The 20,426-nt window shown below is 53.8% G+C and overlaps 2 protein-coding genes across 6 annotated transcripts; one reads left to right on the top strand and one right to left on the bottom strand.

Annotated features, from left to right (window-relative positions):
- Nucleotides 1-1,075: 1,075 nt before the first annotated feature.
- Nucleotides 1,076-14,122, top strand: TFR2 (transferrin receptor 2). Of its 2 annotated transcripts, none has more exons than XM_036410654.2 (18): nt 1,076-1,379; nt 1,649-1,874; nt 1,970-2,156; nt 5,177-5,317; nt 5,393-5,504; nt 5,580-5,702; nt 6,119-6,235; nt 6,366-6,505; nt 6,832-6,995; nt 7,804-7,923; nt 8,333-8,415; nt 8,496-8,559; nt 8,649-8,716; nt 8,806-8,879; nt 8,974-9,058; nt 9,141-9,368; nt 9,725-9,865; nt 13,430-14,122. In XM_036410654.2, the coding sequence occupies exons 1-18, from the start codon at nt 1,233-1,235 to the stop codon at nt 13,706-13,708; spliced, it is 2,499 nt and encodes an 832-aa protein (XP_036266547.1). In that variant the 5' UTR covers nt 1,076-1,232; the 3' UTR covers nt 13,709-14,122. The 2 variants fall into 2 exon arrangements, with proteins under 2 accessions (XP_036266547.1, XP_036266546.1); XM_036410653.2 differs by having other exon boundaries at nt 1,077-1,379; nt 1,622-1,874.
- A 1,676-nt stretch (nt 14,123-15,798) lies between these two features.
- Nucleotides 15,799-19,755, bottom strand: MOSPD3 (motile sperm domain containing 3). 4 transcript variants are annotated; one of them, XM_036410527.2, is made up of 6 exons: nt 19,605-19,755; nt 18,905-19,172; nt 18,004-18,079; nt 17,292-17,521; nt 16,153-16,317; nt 15,799-16,032 (listed from the first exon to the last, which is right to left on the bottom strand). In XM_036410527.2, exons 2-6 carry the CDS (start codon nt 19,107-19,109, stop codon nt 16,001-16,003), a joined length of 708 nt encoding a protein of 235 aa, XP_036266420.1. In that variant the 5' UTR covers nt 19,110-19,172; nt 19,605-19,755; the 3' UTR covers nt 15,799-16,000. The 4 variants fall into 4 exon arrangements, with proteins under 4 accessions (XP_036266420.1, XP_036266419.1, XP_045427090.1 ...); XM_036410526.2 differs by having other exon boundaries at nt 18,905-19,178; nt 19,548-19,677; XM_045571134.1 differs by lacking the exon at nt 19,605-19,755 and adding an exon at nt 19,527-19,547.
- Between the last annotated feature and the right edge of the window lie 671 nt (nt 19,756-20,426).

Below are 20,426 nucleotides of genomic sequence, written 5' to 3'. Positions count from 1 at the left end.
TGAGGTTTCCCAAGGGTGGCCCCCACCCGAGGCCCCTGAGCCCCACTGTTCCTGAGCAGCTTGCCCCGGGGCCTCTGCGAGGCTTAGGGACCTGCGCCCCCTGCCTGAAACGGTGGGTAAAGCTCAGCGGGGTGCGCCCTGATGAATTCCTGGGGTCCCCAGACCCAAAGGAGGTGAAAGTCTGTGCGGCCCAAGCCCTTTCGTCACCAGACAGGCAGACGTGCCCAAACAGCACCATGAATTAGTAAAGGTCACCTAGCTCTGCCCACACTTTGGCCAGGACTCTTTCTTTTAATTTTCCTTTTTTTATATAACATTTATTTATTTATTTATTTATTTATTTATTTATTTATTTATTTATTATTGATTACTGTGTGTCCTTATTCTCCCATTGCCCCCTTACCCCCACTCCGGCCAGGACTCTTTCCACGATGCCTGTGGGCTGCACTCCCATCCTGGAGCACTCCCTGGTCTTGCCTGACTATGGGCTACCATTCATGCCCGCCCTCCTGGGCACCATTAGGAGCCTGATTCCCATGAGACAAGACACCCACACAGCCGAAACCGGTTTGGCTCAGTGGACAGAGCATCAGCCTGTGGACTGAAGGGTCCCAGGTTCAATTCTAGTCAAGGGCATGTACCTTGGTTGTGGGCACATCCCCAGGAGGGGGTGTGCAAGAGGCAGCTGATGGATGATTCTCTCTCATCAATGTTTCTAACTCTCTATCCCTCTCTCTTCCTCTCTGTAAAAAATCAATAAAATATATTAAAACACACACACACACACACACACACACACACCACTGTGGCACCTTCAGCTTAGGACCCCACTGGGCCAGGCATCCAGGGAGGGCAACTAACATGGCACAGGGCCTGGGCTTTGGGCCTGCAAGCCAGGTAAGGAGGGGCAGAGATTCCCAAGGTGGAGACCTAGGAAGGGGTCCCCAGGACACTGGGAGGAGCGGAAGCAGGAAGGGGGCATCCATCTTTCCTCCCTCCCCAGCCACCAGTACCCCTCCCCCACCCTGACGGGAACTGGGAGGCCAAAGTCTGCCCAAGGTCACAAATTGATTGTTTTGTAGGAAGAGGACCAGACAGGGACTGTGGGAGGATTTGGCGGGGGAGGGTGCGACCCCTCCTCCTCTAGCCGGGCTGGGGGGGGCGGGGGCATGTCTGGAAGATGGGATTGAGGCCAGGGCTGTGCCCCCTCCTTGGGGGGAGGGGGCCAAGCAATGCCAGCGCTCAGGCCACCTGCTAGGGCTGATAAGGGGCCCACACAGGGCTCCCACAAACGGTTTACCATTGGGGGTGGGATCAGCCTGCAGGACTCAGGAGGGGGCACAAGCATGGAGCGGCTTTGGGGTCTACTCCAGGGAGCGGTAAGACTGAGTGGGGTCGGGGGACACCGTAGGCCTCCTGTCTAGGCCCTAGCCCCCTCTCAAACCCAAGGCTGGCCCCTCCCCTTCCCACTTCAATCTCTCCCCTCCAGCCCGCCTCTCAGGAACCTCTCCCTTGCCTTGTGCTCACATGGCACCCAAAGTCCCTGACTCTACTTTTGCCGGGTCCCTCCCTGCCTCCCACACTTCTTTCCCCCAATCTCGTGCCCACCTGACCCCCACAGAAAAGGCTGTCCCCACGACCCTCTCAGACCACCTACAAGCATGTGGGAGGCCCCCAGCAGGGGTGCCCGGAGGAGGAAGAGGAAGAGGAGGAGGAGGCAGCCACGCCACCGGGCCGCTTCTGTCCCATGGAGCTGAGGGGCCCTGAGCCCCTGGGCTCGCAAGCCGGGCAGCCACACCTGGAACTCTGGGCAGCGGCAGGACGAAGGGCTGCTCCCTACCTGGTCCTGACGGCCCTGCTGATCTTCACCGGGGGTGAGAGCCTCTGCCCTCATGGTGAGGGGCTGGGCTGGGGGAGCTTCTGGGGTCCAGAGGGAGCACAGGAGAATCTGCATCTTGCCACTTGCCAGCCTTCCTTCTGGGCTACGTGGCCTTCCGAGGGTCCTGCCAGGCGTGCGGGAACGGCGTACTGGTGGTCAGCGAGGACGTGAACTATGAGCTGGGCCCGAACTCCCACCAGCGCACCTTGTACTGGAGTGACCTCCGGGCCATGTTCCTCCGGCACCTGGGGGAGGGGAGCCTGGAGAAGGCCATCAGGTAAGGACCATCCCGGCCCTCAAACCCCTCACCCTCTCCATCTCCTCTCCTCCCCTCCCCCAGGACCCTGGCGTCAAGTCTCCCTTCTGAGTCCCTCCACCTGCCCCTCTGGCCTCCCTGTCCAGTGGTCCAGGGAAGGATGGCAGGCGCTGGAGCTGAGGGAGGGCGGGCAGTTCCCGAGATGCACCTGCAGAGGGAGGGCTCAGGGTGGCACACTGGGGAGATGCTGGAGCTGACTGTCTCAACAAGAACAGAGGGTCCAGATAGGAGTGGGTGGGGGCAGACCCCCACAAAAAGTTATGAATGCCACACCGAGGAGCTCTGGCAGATCTGAGGAAGGGTGTTTTAGCGAATCAGAAAAACAGGGAAGGAAATGCATTTGTGGGAGCAGCCCTTCCCCCATCCACACTGAGAGAAACCGCCAGGCACCGGGCAGGCCTGCAGCATGGCACCCGCAGCCGGGGTGCTTTTTGTCTGCGGAGCGTCCACGGGTCAGGGCGCCAAGAGCCCTCTGTTAGGTCAGGGACCGTCTCAATGGGTTCTCCTGGGTTCTAAGTACAAAATCATACGGTATAAGCTGTACACAGTGAAAGATGTATAGCATCTTTTCCAATATTGATACTTTTTATTTCTCTTTCATTTCTTACTGCATTGGAGAGGACATGAGGTATCGGTGACAGTAGATAGCCTTACCTATTTCCTGACTTTCATAGGAATGTGTGTGTGTTTATATTTAAAAAAAGATTTAAAAATTGATTTGAGAGAGAGAAATATCTACTTGTTCACTTATTTATACATTCGTTGGTTGATTCTTTATTTTATTTTATATTTTATTGTTTTTTACAGAGAGGAAGGGAGAGAGATAGAGAGCTAGAAACGTCGATGAGAGAGAAACATCGACCAGCTGCCTCTTGCACACCGCCCACCGGGGATGTGCCCGCAACCAATGCACATGCCCTTAACCGGAATCGAACCTGGGACCTTTCAGTCCGCAGATGGACGCTCTACCACTGAGCCAAACCAGTTTCGGCTCGTTGGTTGATTCTTATATGTACCCTGACCAGGGATTGAAGCCACACCTTAGTGCAGTGTTTCCCAACCTTCTCTCATGATGAGAATCACCTGGTGGAGTTGTTAAAACACAGATTCCCGGATCCCAACTAAGAAGTGCTAAACTAGAATTTTTGGGAACATATAGGTAAAATTGCATACCTAACTTAGTGCTCTGTATATAAAATCTGTCTTAGAGCACTAGTTAAGTATACAATTTTACCTATATGTTCCCAAAAATTCTAGTTTAGCACTTCTTAGTTGGGATCCGGGAATCTGTGTTTTAACAACTCCACCAGGTGATTCTCATCATGATAGAAGGTTGGGAAACACTGCCTTTTAGTGTATCAGGACAACACTCCAACCAACTGAGCTATCCAGCCAGGGCAGGAATGTCTTTATAATACTTTGTCATTGAATGTGAACTTTGCTGCAGACTCTGGGAAGCTTTTCAAAAGAAAATCAAGAAAGTTTCCTTCTACTCTTAGCTTGCTGAGATTTTTTTAAATTTTTATTATTTTTTTTATGATCAGAAAGGAGAAACAGTGATGGAATTTTTTAAAGTATTTTTTCAGAATACACTGAGATGATCATTTAATTGTTGTTATCATGTTTATGTAGTAATTTGTATTAATATATTTCCTTTTCTTCATGAGAGCAACACTAAACTTGATCACTCTGATGTCACGGAATCTGCCTTATGAAAGACCTTAAATCTGTGGCTTCACCCTGGCCAGTTGGGCTCAGTGGATAGTGTCGGCCTGCAGACTGGAAGGGCTCAGATTTGGCTCCGGTCAAGGGCACATGCCAGGGCTGTGGGCTCAATCTCTAAGTGTGGTGTTTGCAGGAGGCAGCCAATGATTCTCTCTCATGATTGATGTTTCTATCTCTCTCTCCCACTCCCTTCCTCTCTGAAATCAATACAAATATATTTTTAAAAATCTGTGGCATCAACAACATGCAGGTGTTTTTTTTTTATCTTCTTGATTGGCAGTCAAGGTATAGGCTGAGCAGATGGATGGTTTCACAGGTCTTGGGGTGGGTGTCAGGCTGCCCATGGCATCAAAGGGCAGGGAGGCAAGAGGGTAGCAAGCACTGAAGTGACTTTAGGTTGGATGGGGAAGGGAAAGGAAGGGAAGGGAAGGGAAGGGAAGGGAAGGGAAGGGAAGGGAAGGGAAGGGAAGGGAAGGGAAGGGAAGGGAAGGGAAGGGAAGGGAAGGGAAGGGAAATCAGGAGCTGAAGATAGGCTTGGAGAAATTGGACAGTCTGGAGTGCTAACCACTCATGTCCTGTGTGGCCCTGGGCAAGTGACTACATCTCCATTTCCTCATCTAAACATGAAAGTAATAGCAGTCCAGCGTCTGAGTGCAGATTAAATGGGAGATCCCGTATGTAAACCTTCTCCACTGACAGGGAGACCATGCAGATGGGGGTGGCAGAGGTGAGACAGAGGACAGGGAGAGTTCAGGTGACAATAGGCTTGTAGATAAGTGGTGACTATGGAAGAAGACAGGGTGAGGCTCCTATGAGACAAATGATTCCACAATTCTACTGGGAACTTTGGTGTTCAGTGTCTCCATGAGGCCCGGGTAGGGGGTGGGGGAGACGAAGGTCCTGTCTCTGCCCAGTCAGCCCTTGGGAAGCAAAGTGCTTTCATGCCAGGGGCACAGCACCTGTGAGTGAAGGGGCGGTCGGTTGGAGTTTGGCCTGGACAGGGAAAACCTAAGGGATGGAGGACAGAACCCCCAGCTCTTGGCAGCTAATATCTTAAGCATAAGGAGGCCCTGGAGACGCTGGGTCACATCCTGGTGGTGACGAGATGGGGGTGGTGGCAGCCTCTGGGTCAGCCTTAGGAGCCCTTCAAGGCCTGGAACCAGGGCCACCTCTCGCCTCGCCTCCTCGCTTCCAGGCGCCCCAAAGTCCGGGCCCTTCTCCCCTCCAGCGCCCCAATCCCACCTCTCCCCGCTCAGACACACCAGCCTTAGGGACAGGGTCGCCGGCTCCGCTGGGATGGCCGCCCTGGCCCGGGACATCCACGCTGCGCTCTCGCGCCAGAAGCTGGACCACGTGTGGACAGACACGCACTACGTGGGGCTGCAGTACCCAGACCGGTGAGCGCGGAGGGTGAGGGGCGCGGCGGTGGGGGGCGTGTGGGATGGGGGACGCTCACCGCCCCCACTCCCCAGGGCTCACCCCAACACCCTGCACTGGGTCGATGCAGCCGGGAGGCTCGGGGAACAGCTGCCGCTGGAGGACCCGGACGTCTACTGTCCCTACAGCGCCACCGGCAACGCCACGGTGAGCGCCTCGGCCTCGCCCTCTCTCCCGGGGGCGGAGGGTGGGGTGAGCGCGCTGACCGCCCCGCGTCCCCAGGGGCAGCTGCTGTACGCCCACTACGGGCGGCCGGAGGACCTGCAGCGCCTGCGGGCCCGGGGCGTGGAGCCGGCCGGGCGCCTCCTGCTGGTGCGCTTGGGGGCGATCAGTTTTGCCCAGAAGGTGAGGGTCCCCGGATGGGGGCGGGTGGTGGTGGACTGGAGCGCGGCGGGAAGGTATAGGCTGGGGGACCCCAGGATCGGACAGCGGCCCATGGGAAGCGTCTGGGAGGCTGTTAGAGGGAGAAAAGAAAGAACCAAGTGGATTGTAAGAAAATGCTGGCGAGGAACAAAATCAGGAGGTTGGGGATGGGGCTCGGGAGGTTCGGGGATGGGAGAATGGGGTACTGTGGGGTCTGCGGCTGCCAAGGTGGCAGGGCACAGAGATGAGGGCCAGGTGGTGCCCGCAGACGCTCCCTCTCTGTGGGTCTACAATTGCAGGTCAAAGGCTGTGCCATTTCACTTTTACTTGCTTCTCCTGCCCTTATAAATCTGTTTTCTCCGTGAGACAGTCCTTAGCCCTCCCTCCCCCCTGCCCAGGTGGCCAGTGCCCAGGACTTTGGGGCGGGAGGAGTGCTCATATATCCCGACCCGGCCGACTTTCCCCAGGGCCCACACAAGCCCGGCCTGTCCGGCAACCGGGCCGTGTACGGACATGTAAGTATTGGGGGGCCATTATCCGTGCTTTCCTAGACCCCAGGGCCGCCCCTTCGTGCCCTGGATGAAGCTGGCACACCTTTTGGGAGCCTAGCTCCCCGTTTCAGAGTGGGCACCCCTCCCCCCACAGGTGCACCTGGGGACTGGGGACCCCTACACGCCTGGCTTCCCTTCCTTCAATCAAACCCAGTTCCCTCCAGTCCAGTCCTCGGGCCTTCCCAGCATCCCGGCCCAGCCCATCAGCGCGGACGTCGCCTCCCTCCTGATGAGGTGAGGGGCCGGTGGGAACCAGGGGTGAGAACCAGGAGAGTAGGCAGGGAGAGGTGGGCTGCCACGAGTGGGTGAACTAGAAAAAGACGGCTCTTCCGGAGGGAGCTGCCTCGTGCCAGGGCCCACCGTTCAGTGAGAGGAGCTCCTGCTGGACGTCACAGCCACCTCCACAGAACACAGCCTGCACAACGGGCCAAGGCAGCCCTGGCTGGCCTGCCCTCCAGTCAGGGTGCAGGGGCAGAGAGCAGGAGCCAGAAGATGGAAGGGAGAGGACTAGGATTTAGGCTCTTTTACAGCCTGAGCCTCTCTGCCCCACCCCTCTGCAGGAAGCTTGCAGGTCCTGTGGCCCCACAAGAATGGCAGGGGCAGCTCTCCGGCTCCCCTTACCGCCTGGGCCCTGGGCCAGGCCTGCACCTCGGGGTCAACAACCGCAGGGCTTCCACCGCCATCAGCAACATCTTTGGCTGCATCGAGGGCCGATCAGAGCCAGGTGTGCCTGCTTGCCCAGCCTTCGGGAGGGAAGCTGCGTATAAATCCTTACCAGACGTGGGGCTGGAGCAGGAGGCCCTGGAGAGTGGGCCAGAGTGGTGTCCAGAGGAGGGAGGCGGCCTTGGCTGAAGTGAGCGTGCAGCAAGGGTTAACAGGGGGGCAGTCTGGCAGGTTGCAGCTGACCTGGGGCCGTGGAGGGCAGAAGTGAGACTTCACAGTCCAACGTGCCCGTAGACCGAATGGGCCATTTTGTGTAGCAGTGAATTGTCTCACATTGGAGATGAACAGGCATCAGGTGGGTGATGTTATAGCATGAAAGGAGGTCTGATCAGTTCGATGACCCTTTGAAGCATAACTAGACATGGATAGCAGTGGGGGGTCAAGGGGGGTTCTTGAGCTGAAGACTGGGGTCACCAGAGCAACTTGGGAAGAAAAGTTTGGCCCCTATAAGAACTGAGGGAGTGACACAGGGAGGCCTGTGGCGAAGCTCAGAGGAGGATGCTGTCGTGGGCGGAGAAGGGACAGGAGATTTAAAGGGAAAACCTGGTGAACAGCTGGACACGGCTTCCCTGGGAGGTAAGGAGTCAGGAATGACCAGGAGCCTCACTAAAGGAGCAGGCAGGGCCAGCGGAGGAGGGGCACTCGCTGCAATGACAGCAGGGGTTGCAGAAATCTGAGAGGCTGAGATCGAGGAGCTGGGGGCCTGGGAAATGGTGAGGCCCTGTGAGCACCTGTCATCCCAAGGTGCAGGGAGGAGCCTCTGGGTGCTGCCAGTGTAAGCGGGGGACTCCACACATCTCCCCCCACAGATCACTACGTTGTTATTGGGGCCCAGAGGGATGCATGGGGCCCTGGGGCGGCCAGGTCTGCTGTGGGGACCGCCATTCTGCTGGAGCTGGTGCGGACCTTTGCCTCCATGGTGAGCAATGGTAAGGCCAGGGCCTGGGCCTGGGCCGGGCAGCCAGGGCTGTGACCTGAGCCAGGACCGGGCAGAGGGGCAATCAGCAGCACAGGCTGGAGGGTGGCCGCTCAGACCTGGCTCCCAACCCACTCATGTCCTGTGTGGCCCTGGGCAAGTGACTGCATCTCCATTTCCTCATCTAAACACGAAAGCAGTAGCAGTCCAGCGTCTGAGTGCAGATTAAACGGGAGATCCCGTATGTAAACCCTCTCCATCGCTGTTGGAGTTGAGTCAGAGCAAGCCCAGGGCTGGGGTAGGGACCGGATGAAAGGGAAAAAAGGACCCCAGGGGACCAGGACAGAGGCAGACAAAACAGGGGGGGGGGGGGGAGAGTGTGGTCTGCTTGGTCTCCAGTTGAGCTCATCCTCTCTCCCCAGGCTTCCAGCCTCGAAGGAGTCTTCTCTTCATCAGCTGGGATGGAGGTGACTTTGGGAGTGTGGGCTCCACAGAGTGGCTGGAGGTAATTGGGGTCGTGGGCAGGCAGCCAGGCAGTGGGGAGAAGTAGGGAGAGGCTTCGTACTCCATCCCCCTCCCCCACAGGGCTACCTTAGCCTGCTGCACCTCAAGGCCGTGGTCTACGTGAGCCTGGACAATGCCGTGCTGGGTGAGCAGGGGCAATGCCGCCGCCTGGACCCCCTCAGGGGCACCCCGGCCCTTGGGACCAAGTCCTGAGCTTGGCCTGCTTCTCCGCAGGGGATGACAAGTTCCACGGCAAGACCAGCCCCCTTCTGATTAGCCTCATCGAGAACATCCTGAAGCAGGCAAGAGTCTAGCTGGGAGCAGGGATGGAGGGACGTTTGGGGAGCGGGGAAGGGATTGGAGCCTGACCTTGCCCCCACCCTGCCCCCAGGTGGAGTCTCCTAACCACAGCGGGCAGACCCTTTATGAGCAGGTGGCGTTCAGCAATCACAGCTGGGATGAGGTGTAAGTCAGGGCGAGGTGGGAGGGAGGAAAGCTGGGGTTGGTGTGGGAGGAGCATGAACCCACAGAGCTTTTTAACCTGCCCCCCCAACCGCAGAATCCAGCCACTGCCCATGGACAGCAGCGCCTACTCCTTCACTGCCTTTGCGGGGGTCCCTGCAGTCGAGTTCTCCTTCGTGGAGGTGAGACTCCCCGCCCGCCCCACGGCAGCAGCCTCTGGCCTGTGTGTGCCGAGCGCCTGCGCCAGCAGCCCCTGTCCCGCAGGACGGCCCGCCGTACCCATTCCTGCACACGAAGGACGACACGTACGAGAACCTGCACAAGGTGCTGGGGGGCCGCCTGCCCGCCGTGGCCCAGGCCGTGGCCCAGTTTGCGGGGCTGCTCCTCATCCGGCTCAGCCACGACCACCTGCTGCCCCTGGACTTCGGCCGCTACGGGGACGTGGTCCTCAGGCACATCGGCAGCCTCAACGAGTTCTCCGGGGACCTCAAGGTCCACGATGCCAATCCCTCTCCCGGCTTCTGGGGCTGGAGGGCCCTAGATCCCCTGAAAGTGCTGACCAGCCCAGGGAGTCTGGCCGCTTCTTCCCCACCCTCCGCCTTGGCCCTTTACTCCTGCCCCAGGCACCTAAGCCCCTCCCAAGCCCCCAGGATTTGCCTCCCCCACCCCCACCCCCCCCCCCCCCGCAACCACACAGCTCTTCCCTCTCCCTTCTTACGCCCCAGCATTCTGTCCCCTATTGTACCTCCCACCCTGCCAGGCCCGGCCTGTCCCCCAGACCCTTGACCTCCACCCTAGGCTGGGTCCTGGCCCCTGCTACCGGCCCCAGCCCGCACCTCCGCCCTTAGGCCCGCGGGCTGACCCTCCAGTGGTTGTACTCGGCACGAGGGGACTACATCCGGGCGGCGGAGAAGCTGCGGAAAGAGATCTACAGCTCAGATGAGAGCGACGAAAGGCTGACACGCACGTACAACGTGCGCATCATGCGGGTGAGGGCCTGCTCCCTCGCCCTGTGCCCCCTCCTCCCTCTGCTTAGCTCCTCCCCTGGCTACTCCTTGCCCTCTCTCTACCTCCCTCCACTCCCTGTCCTGGGAACTCCTCAAGTCCTGGACGCACATTCCTAACAGACAGGCTGGAGTGACCTCCGAGGCAGGCCCCGATTAATATTGAAATGAAGAGAGGGCCGAAGCTGGTTTGGCTCAGTGGTAGAGCATTGATCTGGGGACTGAAAGGTCCCGGGTTCGATTCCAATCAGGGGCATGTACATTGGTTGCGGGCACATCTCCAGTAGGGGGTGTGCAGGAGGCAGTTGGTCAATGTTTCTCTCTCATTGACGTTTCTAGCTATCTCTCTCACTTCCTCTCTGTAAAATATTAATAAAACATATTTAAAAGAGAGAGAGAGAGAGAGAGAGAGAGAGAGAGAGAGAGCGCGAGCGCCAGTCTACAATCGCCTGGCCAACATGGCAGGACTGGGACACTCCACCACCCCCTTACCCCCACCACCCACAGGGCTCCCCCCCCCACACACACACTGTTTCACCAGCCCCTGGAGAGAAAAAGCATGTCCACAATGGTCCACAGAACAAGAGGCAAAGGGTTATGGCCCTGGAGGTACAAAAAGCTTAAGAAATTCAGAGCATGAAGGGCTCTCTTCCTTCTGCAATGGCAATGAGATGCGTGAAACTCGGAAAGGCTGCTTGGAGGAAGTGACATGTGAAAGTTATACTAGATTTTATTCCCTCTTCCATCCCTCCTCCTTAGCTTTAATGCTTTGCAAACCACACTCCATCCCCATTTCTAACCCCTCCTCTCCCTTCCATTTCTTCACCCAAGACTTCAACCTGGCAACCTTTTGTCTCAGGAAATGGATGTGCAGAGGCTGTGAGAGTGGGGGAAGTCCATAGGGCAGAATCACAAGCAGCCCTAGCCACGCTGAGTGTGGATGAGCAGGGAACCCGGAGTGTTCACAGAACAGTTTTGGGAGAGCATGTGTTTTCTCTCCGCATTCATTTTCCTGCTTGGGTTCCTGCTCATTTCCTTCGGCATCACTCATTTCTTCTTTGTTCACAAATTCATCCCTCATGCTCTTTCATACTTGCTCCTTTTCCTGGTCTCTCTCATCCTCCTTTCTCCTCAGTATCCTCTTCTTCCTTTCCCCCTTCCTCATTTCTCCTTCTCCCCTTCCCTATGTGCCTTCCACAAAGACTTGTGACTCTAAGTGAGACAAGAAATTGGGCACGGTTCATTCTCAGATCTTGCTTTAACCCCTGATGTGCCAGGCTCCAGGAACACAGAAAGATACACACACACACACACACACACACACCCCTTATCCCACATGTGTCAAACACAAGGCCCGCGGGCCAAATCCGTCCCGCCAGGCCTTGCAATGTGGCCCGCACCGCGCTGTCATCACTGCACTCCGCTGCGTTTCCATCACAATGACAGTTTATGACTGTTCAGTAAACCATTCGGCCCGCGATTTAGGCTGGATTTTAGATTTTGGCCCCTTCTCTGATTGAGTTCAACACCCCTACCTTATCCCATTCTCAAAGATTCCTCCCAAGAGCTAAAAGCATCCCCATGTAAGGGATCACAGGATTCAGACTCAGGCTGGAGAGGAAAAGACTCAGAACTTCAGAACCTGCAATACACGGCTAGGCCAAGCCCAGAGAACTTCGTGGCTCTAGACCAGGGATTGGTAAACTACAGCCAACCAGCCAAATTTGGCCTGCCCTCTGTTTTTATAAATGAAGTTTTATTGCAATGCAGCCATGGTCATTGGTTTTCATATTGTCTACAGCTGCTTTTGTGCTATAGCAGCGAAGTTGAGTAGCTGCAGAAACAGAATGGTCTGAGAAGCCTAAAATGTTTACTATCTTGCTTTTTGCATAAACGGCTTGCTGACCCCAGGCTTTAGACTGTGACATGGGTCTTGAATAACAGACAGAACTTGAGCTGGTGCAAAAAAGAGTTTCCAGGGTGGAGAGCCCCAGGATAGGCTGAGGCAGTGAGATGGGGCCGGGCTCTCCCTGTGAGCAGTGTGTGGGCCAGCAGAGTGTGATTAGAGGCTCCATGGAGAATCTGAGTGGGGAGGAGCACCAAGCAGTGAGATAAGAACCAACTATGGGGAATCCTGAATACCAAAATAAGAACTTTGAATTTTTAGGGTCTGGGCATCAAGGAAACTAGGAAGGTGTTTGGGCAGGAAGGTGATGTGAGCAAAGTGGAATTTTTGGAAGGATTTGGCCAGAATGTTAATGGCCTGAAAGAGAGAATGCTATTAATGATGACTGAGCTCTGGGTGAGGGTGGCAGAGGGCAGCATATGCCACCTATGGTGATGGGACTGGACTGATGTTACATTTGGAAGTAAAATGGAGAGTCTGAGTGTTGACGAAAGAGGAGCAGAATCATCATAGCAGCTGCCATTTATTGAGGGCTACCAAATACTACAGCTTTACTTTCTCAGGACTACACCCCAAATCCTGTGAGGTTGCTGATATGGCACATAGAAACTGATGCTCAGATGGGCTAAGTGATGTATCCAGACCTGTTAGTGGTAGAGCTGAAATTAGAAACCAAGCAGTTTGACTCCGAAGTCTGTGCTCACCCCACTCCCACTCATCTCCAAGGCTGAGAGTCTGGCACCTGGGGAAGACCATGGTGCTCACCAAGGAATGTGGGTGCAAGGGTCAGGTTTTGGAAGGTGTTGGTGTCCACATGTGTGTGAGGCTGTGTCCAGGTGCCGCTACCCCAGTGAGGAGGCCCAGAAGGCTAATGGGCAGGATTGCCACTGTCCCCACAAGTTTAAGGGCATGGATGAGTTCTTTGAACAAATGAGGCCTTTGAAAGATATGGGTGTGAGATTCTGATTTTGACGGGGTGGCAACCAGGTAATGGTAATCTAAATATCTTCCCCTAATGATTTGAATATGCAGCCAGGATTGTAAAAACAACACTGGATTGTAGGTAACGAGACGAGTAGAAGGTAGAGGTCAAACCTTGGGCCAGCTCACAGGTGGGAGCAGAAGGAACCAGAGGGGCTGGCAGAGAGGTGGGGTAAGAGCAAGGCCACCTCAGAAAAGATAAACAGTATCTGAGTCAGAGGGTGGTGAGGGCAGTCAGGTTCTTCATTAGGACTGGGCTGTCCCCCTTGACCTTTGACTCTGGGTTATGGACATTGGCAGAGGTGAGGCGATATGACTGGGGTATGAGAAAGTGAGAAACAGTAGGATGATACTGTTCTCTGGGGCTCTGGGCAGGGAAGTGAATGGGGAGACCTAGATGCAGACTTGGAGGTTCAAGGGGTAAAAAGAAAGGAATTCAACCCAAAACTGGACAACATACTACTCAGCTATTGGTGACATCGCAGAGTAGCCATTCCTGATTGGGTAGCCAAAGGGAGGTGGGACTTAAATTGCTCACTAGTGTTTATTAAGCCAGAACTAGGTCCCAATCTTGGTTTGGAATTGTTGTTCAGGTTTTAGCTTGCTGGGGTGGGGAGAGAGGGGCAAGCCCCAACCTTGACCTGGCTCCCCTCTCTGTTCAGGTGGAATACTACTTCCTGTCCCAATACGTGTCGCCGGCTGACTCCCCATTCCGACACATCTTCCTGGGCCAAGGAGATCACACGCTGGACGCCCTGCTCAACCACGTGCGGCTGCTCCGCGCCAGCAGTTCCCTAGGGGCTGCCACCTCCGGGGTGGCGCCTGGCCTGGGCTTCCAGGAAAGCCAATTTCGTCGCCAACTGGCCCTGCTCACCTGGACGCTGCAGGGGGCCGCCAATGCACTCAGCGGGGATGTCTGGAGCATAGATAACAACTTCTGAGTGGGGTTAATGCTCTTGCCCCAGGGGGAGCTCCTGCTCTTCCCACTTGAGCGATTTCTGGGTGACTGTGCAGCAACGCTCATTGCTGACCGATTTCTCATTAGCCCTTCCTGCCTCCTTAGGGGCCCAGTGTAAAATCCCACACACCCTTGGCCCTCCAGTGTAGGATTAGGTGAGCAGTGCCTTCCAAAAGGGAGGCTCATACTGTCAGCTAATCAGACAGCAGCATCTGTTCCATCAGTCACAGCCCCTTCCCCTTCAGGAGCCAGGTGCCCCATACTTAGAGACCACTGGAAGGTTTCCGGGGACCTGGCCAGTTTTCTTGGCGGGAGAGATGGCTGGGACCATGCCGATGGCTAACATGTGGCCTGTGGTAGAAGGGGCTGAGGTCTGAAATTCAATAAATCATCTGTTTGTAAGCACCTTTATGCTTCCTCACTCACCCCACCCAGTCATCCCTTATTTAAGACATAGGAAAGGATTGAGAAGGGGACGGAGAGGATGAAACTGGGAATGCTGAATCCATTGGGAAAACTCAGATGTCTCATTATGTAAAGGAGGAAAATGCCTAAGAAAAGGTGGTTTCCCCCAAAGACCACCATGGAGTGGAGGGCTGGCTCTGTACCTTTTCCTGGGACCAGGGACAGCTACATATTTTGTAAGGTCTGTTGCAAAATAAAAATGCTTCCAAGGCCCCAAAAGCTATAACAACTGATAATTGTCTTCCAGCAGCATAACAGACTAGAGTCTCAGCATTATCTTGCTAATTTTTCATCCCTAATCAAATCTGCCCTTTTCCCTATGCATCTGAAGGTGGGCTTAATGGCTGCCTTTCAAGGATCCTATTTTTTCACCATGGCTTCCTGTCTCTTGAGTGGCTCACTTAAGTTATATCAGGCAATGCTATCTCTCCCCATCTTCAGTAACCCTAGTGTTTCTGACCCACAGAAGTTGAAATCGAAGAAACAAAGTAAAAGAAGATAAAGGGACAAAAAGGCAGATGATTATGGGGATTGGAAGCATCCAGGCAGCCCTGGCAAGAGGCCTCAATGGCTCAAGACAGTGAGACTAGAGCTCTAAAGCAGGCGGTATTTTTTATTGTTTCTTTTTAGCTTAGGTTCGTTGGCATAGGGACAGGATCCTATCTTAAAGGGCTAACGGGGATCTCAAGATTCAACTTTCACCAGGACTGGTGTGGCTCAGTTGGTTGACTATTGTCCCCTGCACCAAGAGGTTGTGGGTTTGATTCCTCATGAGAGGACATGCCAGGGTTGCAGGCTCAATGCCCAATAGGGGGCATACAGGAAGCAGCTGACTGATGTTTCTCTCATTGACCTCTCTCTCTCCCTCTCTCTCTCTCTCTCTCTCTCTCTCTCTCTCTCTCTCTCTCTCTTCCCTTCTTCCTTCCTCTCTAGACTCATATATTTTTTTTTTTAAATCAACTTTCCCAGAGATTATAACTTGGTGCAGCCACTATGCAAAAAGTATGAAGATTCCTAAAAAATAGAGTTCCCATACAGCCCAACAATACCACTTCTGGGTATTTATCTGGAGAAAACAAAAACAATAATTTAAAAAAACATATGTATCCCTATGTTCATTGTGGCATTATTTACCAAAGCCAAAATATGGAAATAACCTAGGTATCCATCAATAGATGAATGGATAAAAGATGTGATATATATATTCACAAAATGGGATATTACTCCGCCATAACAGAATGAAACCTGACAGTTGTGATAACATAGACACAGAAGGCATTGTACTAAGTGAATAAGTCAAAGATAAATATTGTATTTCATATATGGAATCTAAAAATCAAAACAAATGAATAAACAAAACAAAACAGACCCATTGGATATAGAGAAAGGGACGGGGAGAATCAACTTTCTCAATATTCTCATTTAGGAGATGGAAACTGAAGCTCACAGAAATGAAAGGACTTGCTCAAGGTCATAGTTTTTCAGTGCTCCAGAACCAGAACCCAGGACTTAATCCTTGCTGGGCCTCTTCACTGGCCCAGGTACCTGGGTCCCTAGGGATGGGAGTAGGAGGAACTGGAGAAAAAGAAGTATGGAGAAAGGGGCATGTTCCCTACATCCCTCAGTTTAATTTTGCAAATTTCTTTTATTCAACTTGGAAAATGAATACAAATCCCTGGGTATTTTTTGTCAAGGGTGAAGGGAGTGGCAGGAAAAAGGGAATAGGAGTCGAGGCAAGGTATGAGCATCACAGTGGCTGTCTCATGTCCACATCCCTGCCCAGGGAGAGGGTGGAGGTTGAGCAGGGGGCTCAGGTCCGGAGAAAGACCATGGTAAGGAGGCCTGGAGAGGGGAGAAATAAAGAGCAAGAAACAATGAGTAGTCCTGGAGCTCTGGGAGCCTCCTCCCAGCCCCTACCCCTCTTTCTCTGGGCTCAGATCCCCTCACCACTACTGTGCTCACCCAAGATGTAGGCCGCCACCAACTTCTGTCCCAGGGAGACATGCAGGACTTGGGGCAGCTGGCTGCCAAGTTCATCCTGGAGTGGGAGCAGCAGGAAGGCCACCGAAACTATGCCGGTCAGCAAGAACAGGAGGAAGGAGCTGGTGGCCAGTTGTGAGTGGGATTCTGGGAAACAAGGCTTGTCAGAAGCTCCAGACCAAACTCCTCCCCAACCCAAGGTTCTCTTGGAAGGAGGCTGCAGACCTTTTACTGTCCTTCAGAAGCACACAATGCAAATGTCCTCTCCTCTCTAAAGCCTCTGTCCCCACAGCCACAAGAAACCCTCTCTCCTCTGGTCCCTCAGCGATTTTTTTCTTCTCTCTTCACTCTGCCTGATTATTGGTTTCTGTGCACCTGTCTGTTAGGCACGAAACTCCTTTTCCCAGACTCAGCATACAACTTGGAGTGGTATAGTTGCTCAGTACAGGTTTTTTTATGGAACCAAACTGAGCTGGCATATAATAGAAAGTATTAAAGTTAAAGATAAGGAAGAATTTTCCCATCTATAATAAATATAGAAGCCAGAAACCAGGTAAACTGCAAACTATGTTTATTCCCTAATCCTATATAATCAAAGCCTAATATGCTAAGTGTCTGGTCAGCCATATAACCAATCAAAATGTAATATGCTAATGATATGCTAAGGCAGCTCAACTGCTCACTATGACGTACACTGACCACCAGGAGGCAGACGCTCCAACCTGTAGGTTAGCTTGTTCCTGGGGTCTGGCCAATTTATCGGGACTAAGCAAGACCAGGAAGCCCTGGAGCCCTCTTCCGGTCCCTGGCTGACCAGCCTCCCGCATCCCTCCCCACCCCAATAGTGCACCCTCACCCTCTTGCAATCCTGGACTGCTTGGGTGATGTCAGAGATTCAGTTTAGGTCCGATCCCACAGGCTAGGCTGAGGGAATCCACTGGTGCATGAATTCGTGCACCGGGCCTTTAGTGTAATATAAAATCTCAACTCCTAGGAACATTTCCACAAAAAGCCAATAAACTAAACCTGAAGACCTCTGCAACTCCAACCAAGCTCATCTCTAGAGTAATGCTAGGTCTTTCCTCCCTATAGAACTCAAAAATTCCCATCCTCCAACTCACTTTCAGGGAGGTGTCTGGTTGTAGGTGGTGCTGTCCAGGAAGGAGGCCCTGGGTGTGGCGTTGAGTCAGGCTGTCCCTGAAGTTCAAGGGGGTTGGCTGGGGCCCTCAAAACCGAGGTGATGTCCTTGCGCCCCAACACTCGGCTCTCAGCTCCCTCCTCAAACAGCTCAATGCGGAAGCGGTCCTGGACGTCATAGTGGCTGGCAATGGGAGCGACGTGGCGGATCACACTGGTCCCGAGATGGGAGAGAGGCCCATTGCGAGGAAGTGAGTGATAGGCAATGAACCAAGTAGATCCAGGTCCCCGCTCCCAGGAAACTTTCCCACTGGGTTACGGGCAGAGGGTTGGGAAAAAAGTTGAAGAGGACCAGGTCTGAGACCTTAGACCAGGGGTTAGGAACCTTTCTTCTGCCAAGGCCATTTGTATATTTATAATATTATCTGCTTAATGTAAATTTATGTTGCTATGAAAAAAAAAAAAAAAAAAAAGCTCCTAGATTTATGAATTTTGAGTCCTGCCTGTGGTTGCCTTGGCAGGGACAAAATAAATGATTTTGCTGCCTTTGGGCTGGACACTCCCCACCCCAGCCTTAGACCATGGCTCAGTTGTACTGCCTTTGGGCTGGACACTCCCCACCCCAGCCTTAGACCATGGCTCAGTTGCTCAGAGATAGGTAGCAGCAGCCTCTGGCTTCTCCACCCTCCCACTTACATGTCAATGCAGGACTGCGGCTTCACATATCCTTCTGCGTCAAACACGGTGTACTTGGCAGGTGCTGTGCACAGGACTGTGGGGTACAAGCACAGAGAGACTGACTCTTGCTTCTGAGACCCTACACAAACCTTTCCCACTAAGGGGCAATAGAGTCCCCCTGCCTTCTACCCCCAGGACTAGACATGACTCTTCTGGTCCACCAAGGCTGGCCCTCTGACCATGTGGACGAAAAGGGACCACATACTAACCTGCCAAGATCAGCCTTGCAAACTCAGAAACCTAAAGTAAGTTAGGATTTGAAGTTAAAGCTTTTTAACTAAAAGCCGTTAGGGCAGAAAGTCATGTGCTAGGTTAAAATCTTCCCTGACAAAAGTCAATCTTTACCTTAACTAAGCCTGTCTATTGCCTTTTGAATTTAAGATAATATTCCTTTGGAATATGAGGGTAACTTCCCTTTTCCCAGACCCCTCAGGGCACAACCAATGTACCAGGGCTGAAACCATAAATCCTCATTGTTACTGTTAACATGTTAATTATTCACTGTTAACTATCCTGTACCCACCTACATAAAAGATGTGTCTACCTTTTTACTTTTCATCCAATCCCAGAGGTTTCCCCAATTTGCCTTCTCCCATCTCCTCAATCTATCACCAATGGATATCATGTAATCCACTAGTCTTTTGATTATAATGTGTAAAATATTGATAAGATGCAAAACTGCCATTTTCTAGAGCATTATCTCAATCCGTTGAGATTTTTGTTTCCCAGCAATTGTCGACAGTTTGGCTCAAATAAACTCACAAAAATCCTCTGTAGATCTGCATGTTCCTTACGTCGACACCCCCAATGTCCTGCCCCCAGCCCCCAGCCCCCCAGCATGAGGCGCCCATCCCTTCACCTCGGAAGCGAAGCGCCGCTCCCGTGGGGTTATAGAGGGTCAGCAGCTGCCGGGGTCCGCTCCGTTGGTCCGCCCTGAACACTAAATCGGGGGGAAAGACGAGGACCGGGACGACAGGTCCCGAGGGAGGAGGGGCACCCCGGGACCCGCGCCCCGGCGCCCCGGGACCCCCCAGCTCCTGGTCCTGGGGCGCCCCGCGGCGCATGCAGGCTCTTGGCAGTGGGACATCCGAGGGCTGAGCTCGGGGGACAGGGCCTGGAATCTAGAGCTGGGGGACGAGAGGGGCGAAAGCGAATGGACGAGATGGTGGGGCGGGCCACCACCGCCTTGGAACGCGAGGAGGGTCCCGCAGACAGAAGCAGCTACCGATACTCTTCCAGCTCGGCCAGTCCCTCTAGGCCCCGCCTCCAAGCCCCACCTCGATGGGCACACCCACCCGGTAAGCCCGGCCCCTTGCGGCTCCCCAGCCCGGGCGGCCTCTAGGCGGGGCTCCAAACCTCCGAGAGCCGCATCCGCTAGGCCCCGCCCCTTCCGGGCGTCCGGGGTTCCGCCCAGCTTGGGCCAGACTCCGCCTGCCCCGGGGTCTCCTCCCGATCTGCTCTCCCGCCCGCCCCGCAGAGACCTGTATCTGTGGTATCTGTAACTCCGACACCTCCCTGAGCCCGGGACGTGATTCCTTGGGCTTCGCTCCGATGCTCACCTTCTGGTCACAGCACCTGTCAATCAATTTGTGAGCAGACGGCGGCTGCCCCCTGCCCGAAGGCCTTTGGGTACTTCCGCCACACGGCTTCTGTCATTGGCCAGGGTGGCGCCGTTTCCGCCATACGTACATGACGATTGGTGCGTTTACAGAGGGGGATTGACTAGATTCTAGTGTCAGAAAATGACGTCTCTGTCTAGAATTCTAGCCCTGCAGTTACTCCGGGAGACGCGGGCGGCCTTTGTTCCTTTGTCCCACTCTGAGGCCGTCAGATCGCTAGACTTCCATCCCACAAAGCCCTCTCTTTCTCCACTTCAATCTCAGGCTCTCCCGGAAGCCTCTGCGGCAACCAAAGGCGTGTCCTACAGTTGGAAGTTGCTCCCAGTTGGACTCAACTCTCAGCCCTGGGTTCTGCTCCTGATTCTCTCCTTTCTGCACGGGATTCGGAAATCACATTTACACAGGGAATTAAGATTTACCAACCCTGCCACTTTCATCATCATCATCATCATTGTCACATACATTACCATTCCATATATTCAACTCTTACAAACAAGGAAATCTCAGCAAGGTGAACAGTCTTTCCCAAGGCCACACAGTTAACAGTGGATCTTATCCAAAAACCTTGCCTGAGCACTCTATATAATGTAGAATCCCCATCTGTCCTCTTGATCATGATGTTTTCTTCATAGCACTCATAGAGCTACTTGTCCTTATGTTTATTTTACTATTTATCTCTGCTCCACAAAAGCAGGGACTTTTTTTGTTGTACCATTGGTGCCTAAAACAGTGCCTGCCATTTGTTTTGTTTTTATTTATTTA

This window comes from Pipistrellus kuhlii, unplaced genomic scaffold, assembly GCF_014108245.1.
Source record: "Pipistrellus kuhlii isolate mPipKuh1 unplaced genomic scaffold, mPipKuh1.p scaffold_m20_p_4, whole genome shotgun sequence".
NCBI lineage: Eukaryota > Metazoa > Chordata > Mammalia > Chiroptera > Vespertilionidae > Pipistrellus > Pipistrellus kuhlii.
This window is presented reverse-complemented; position numbering and strand designations above follow the sequence as displayed.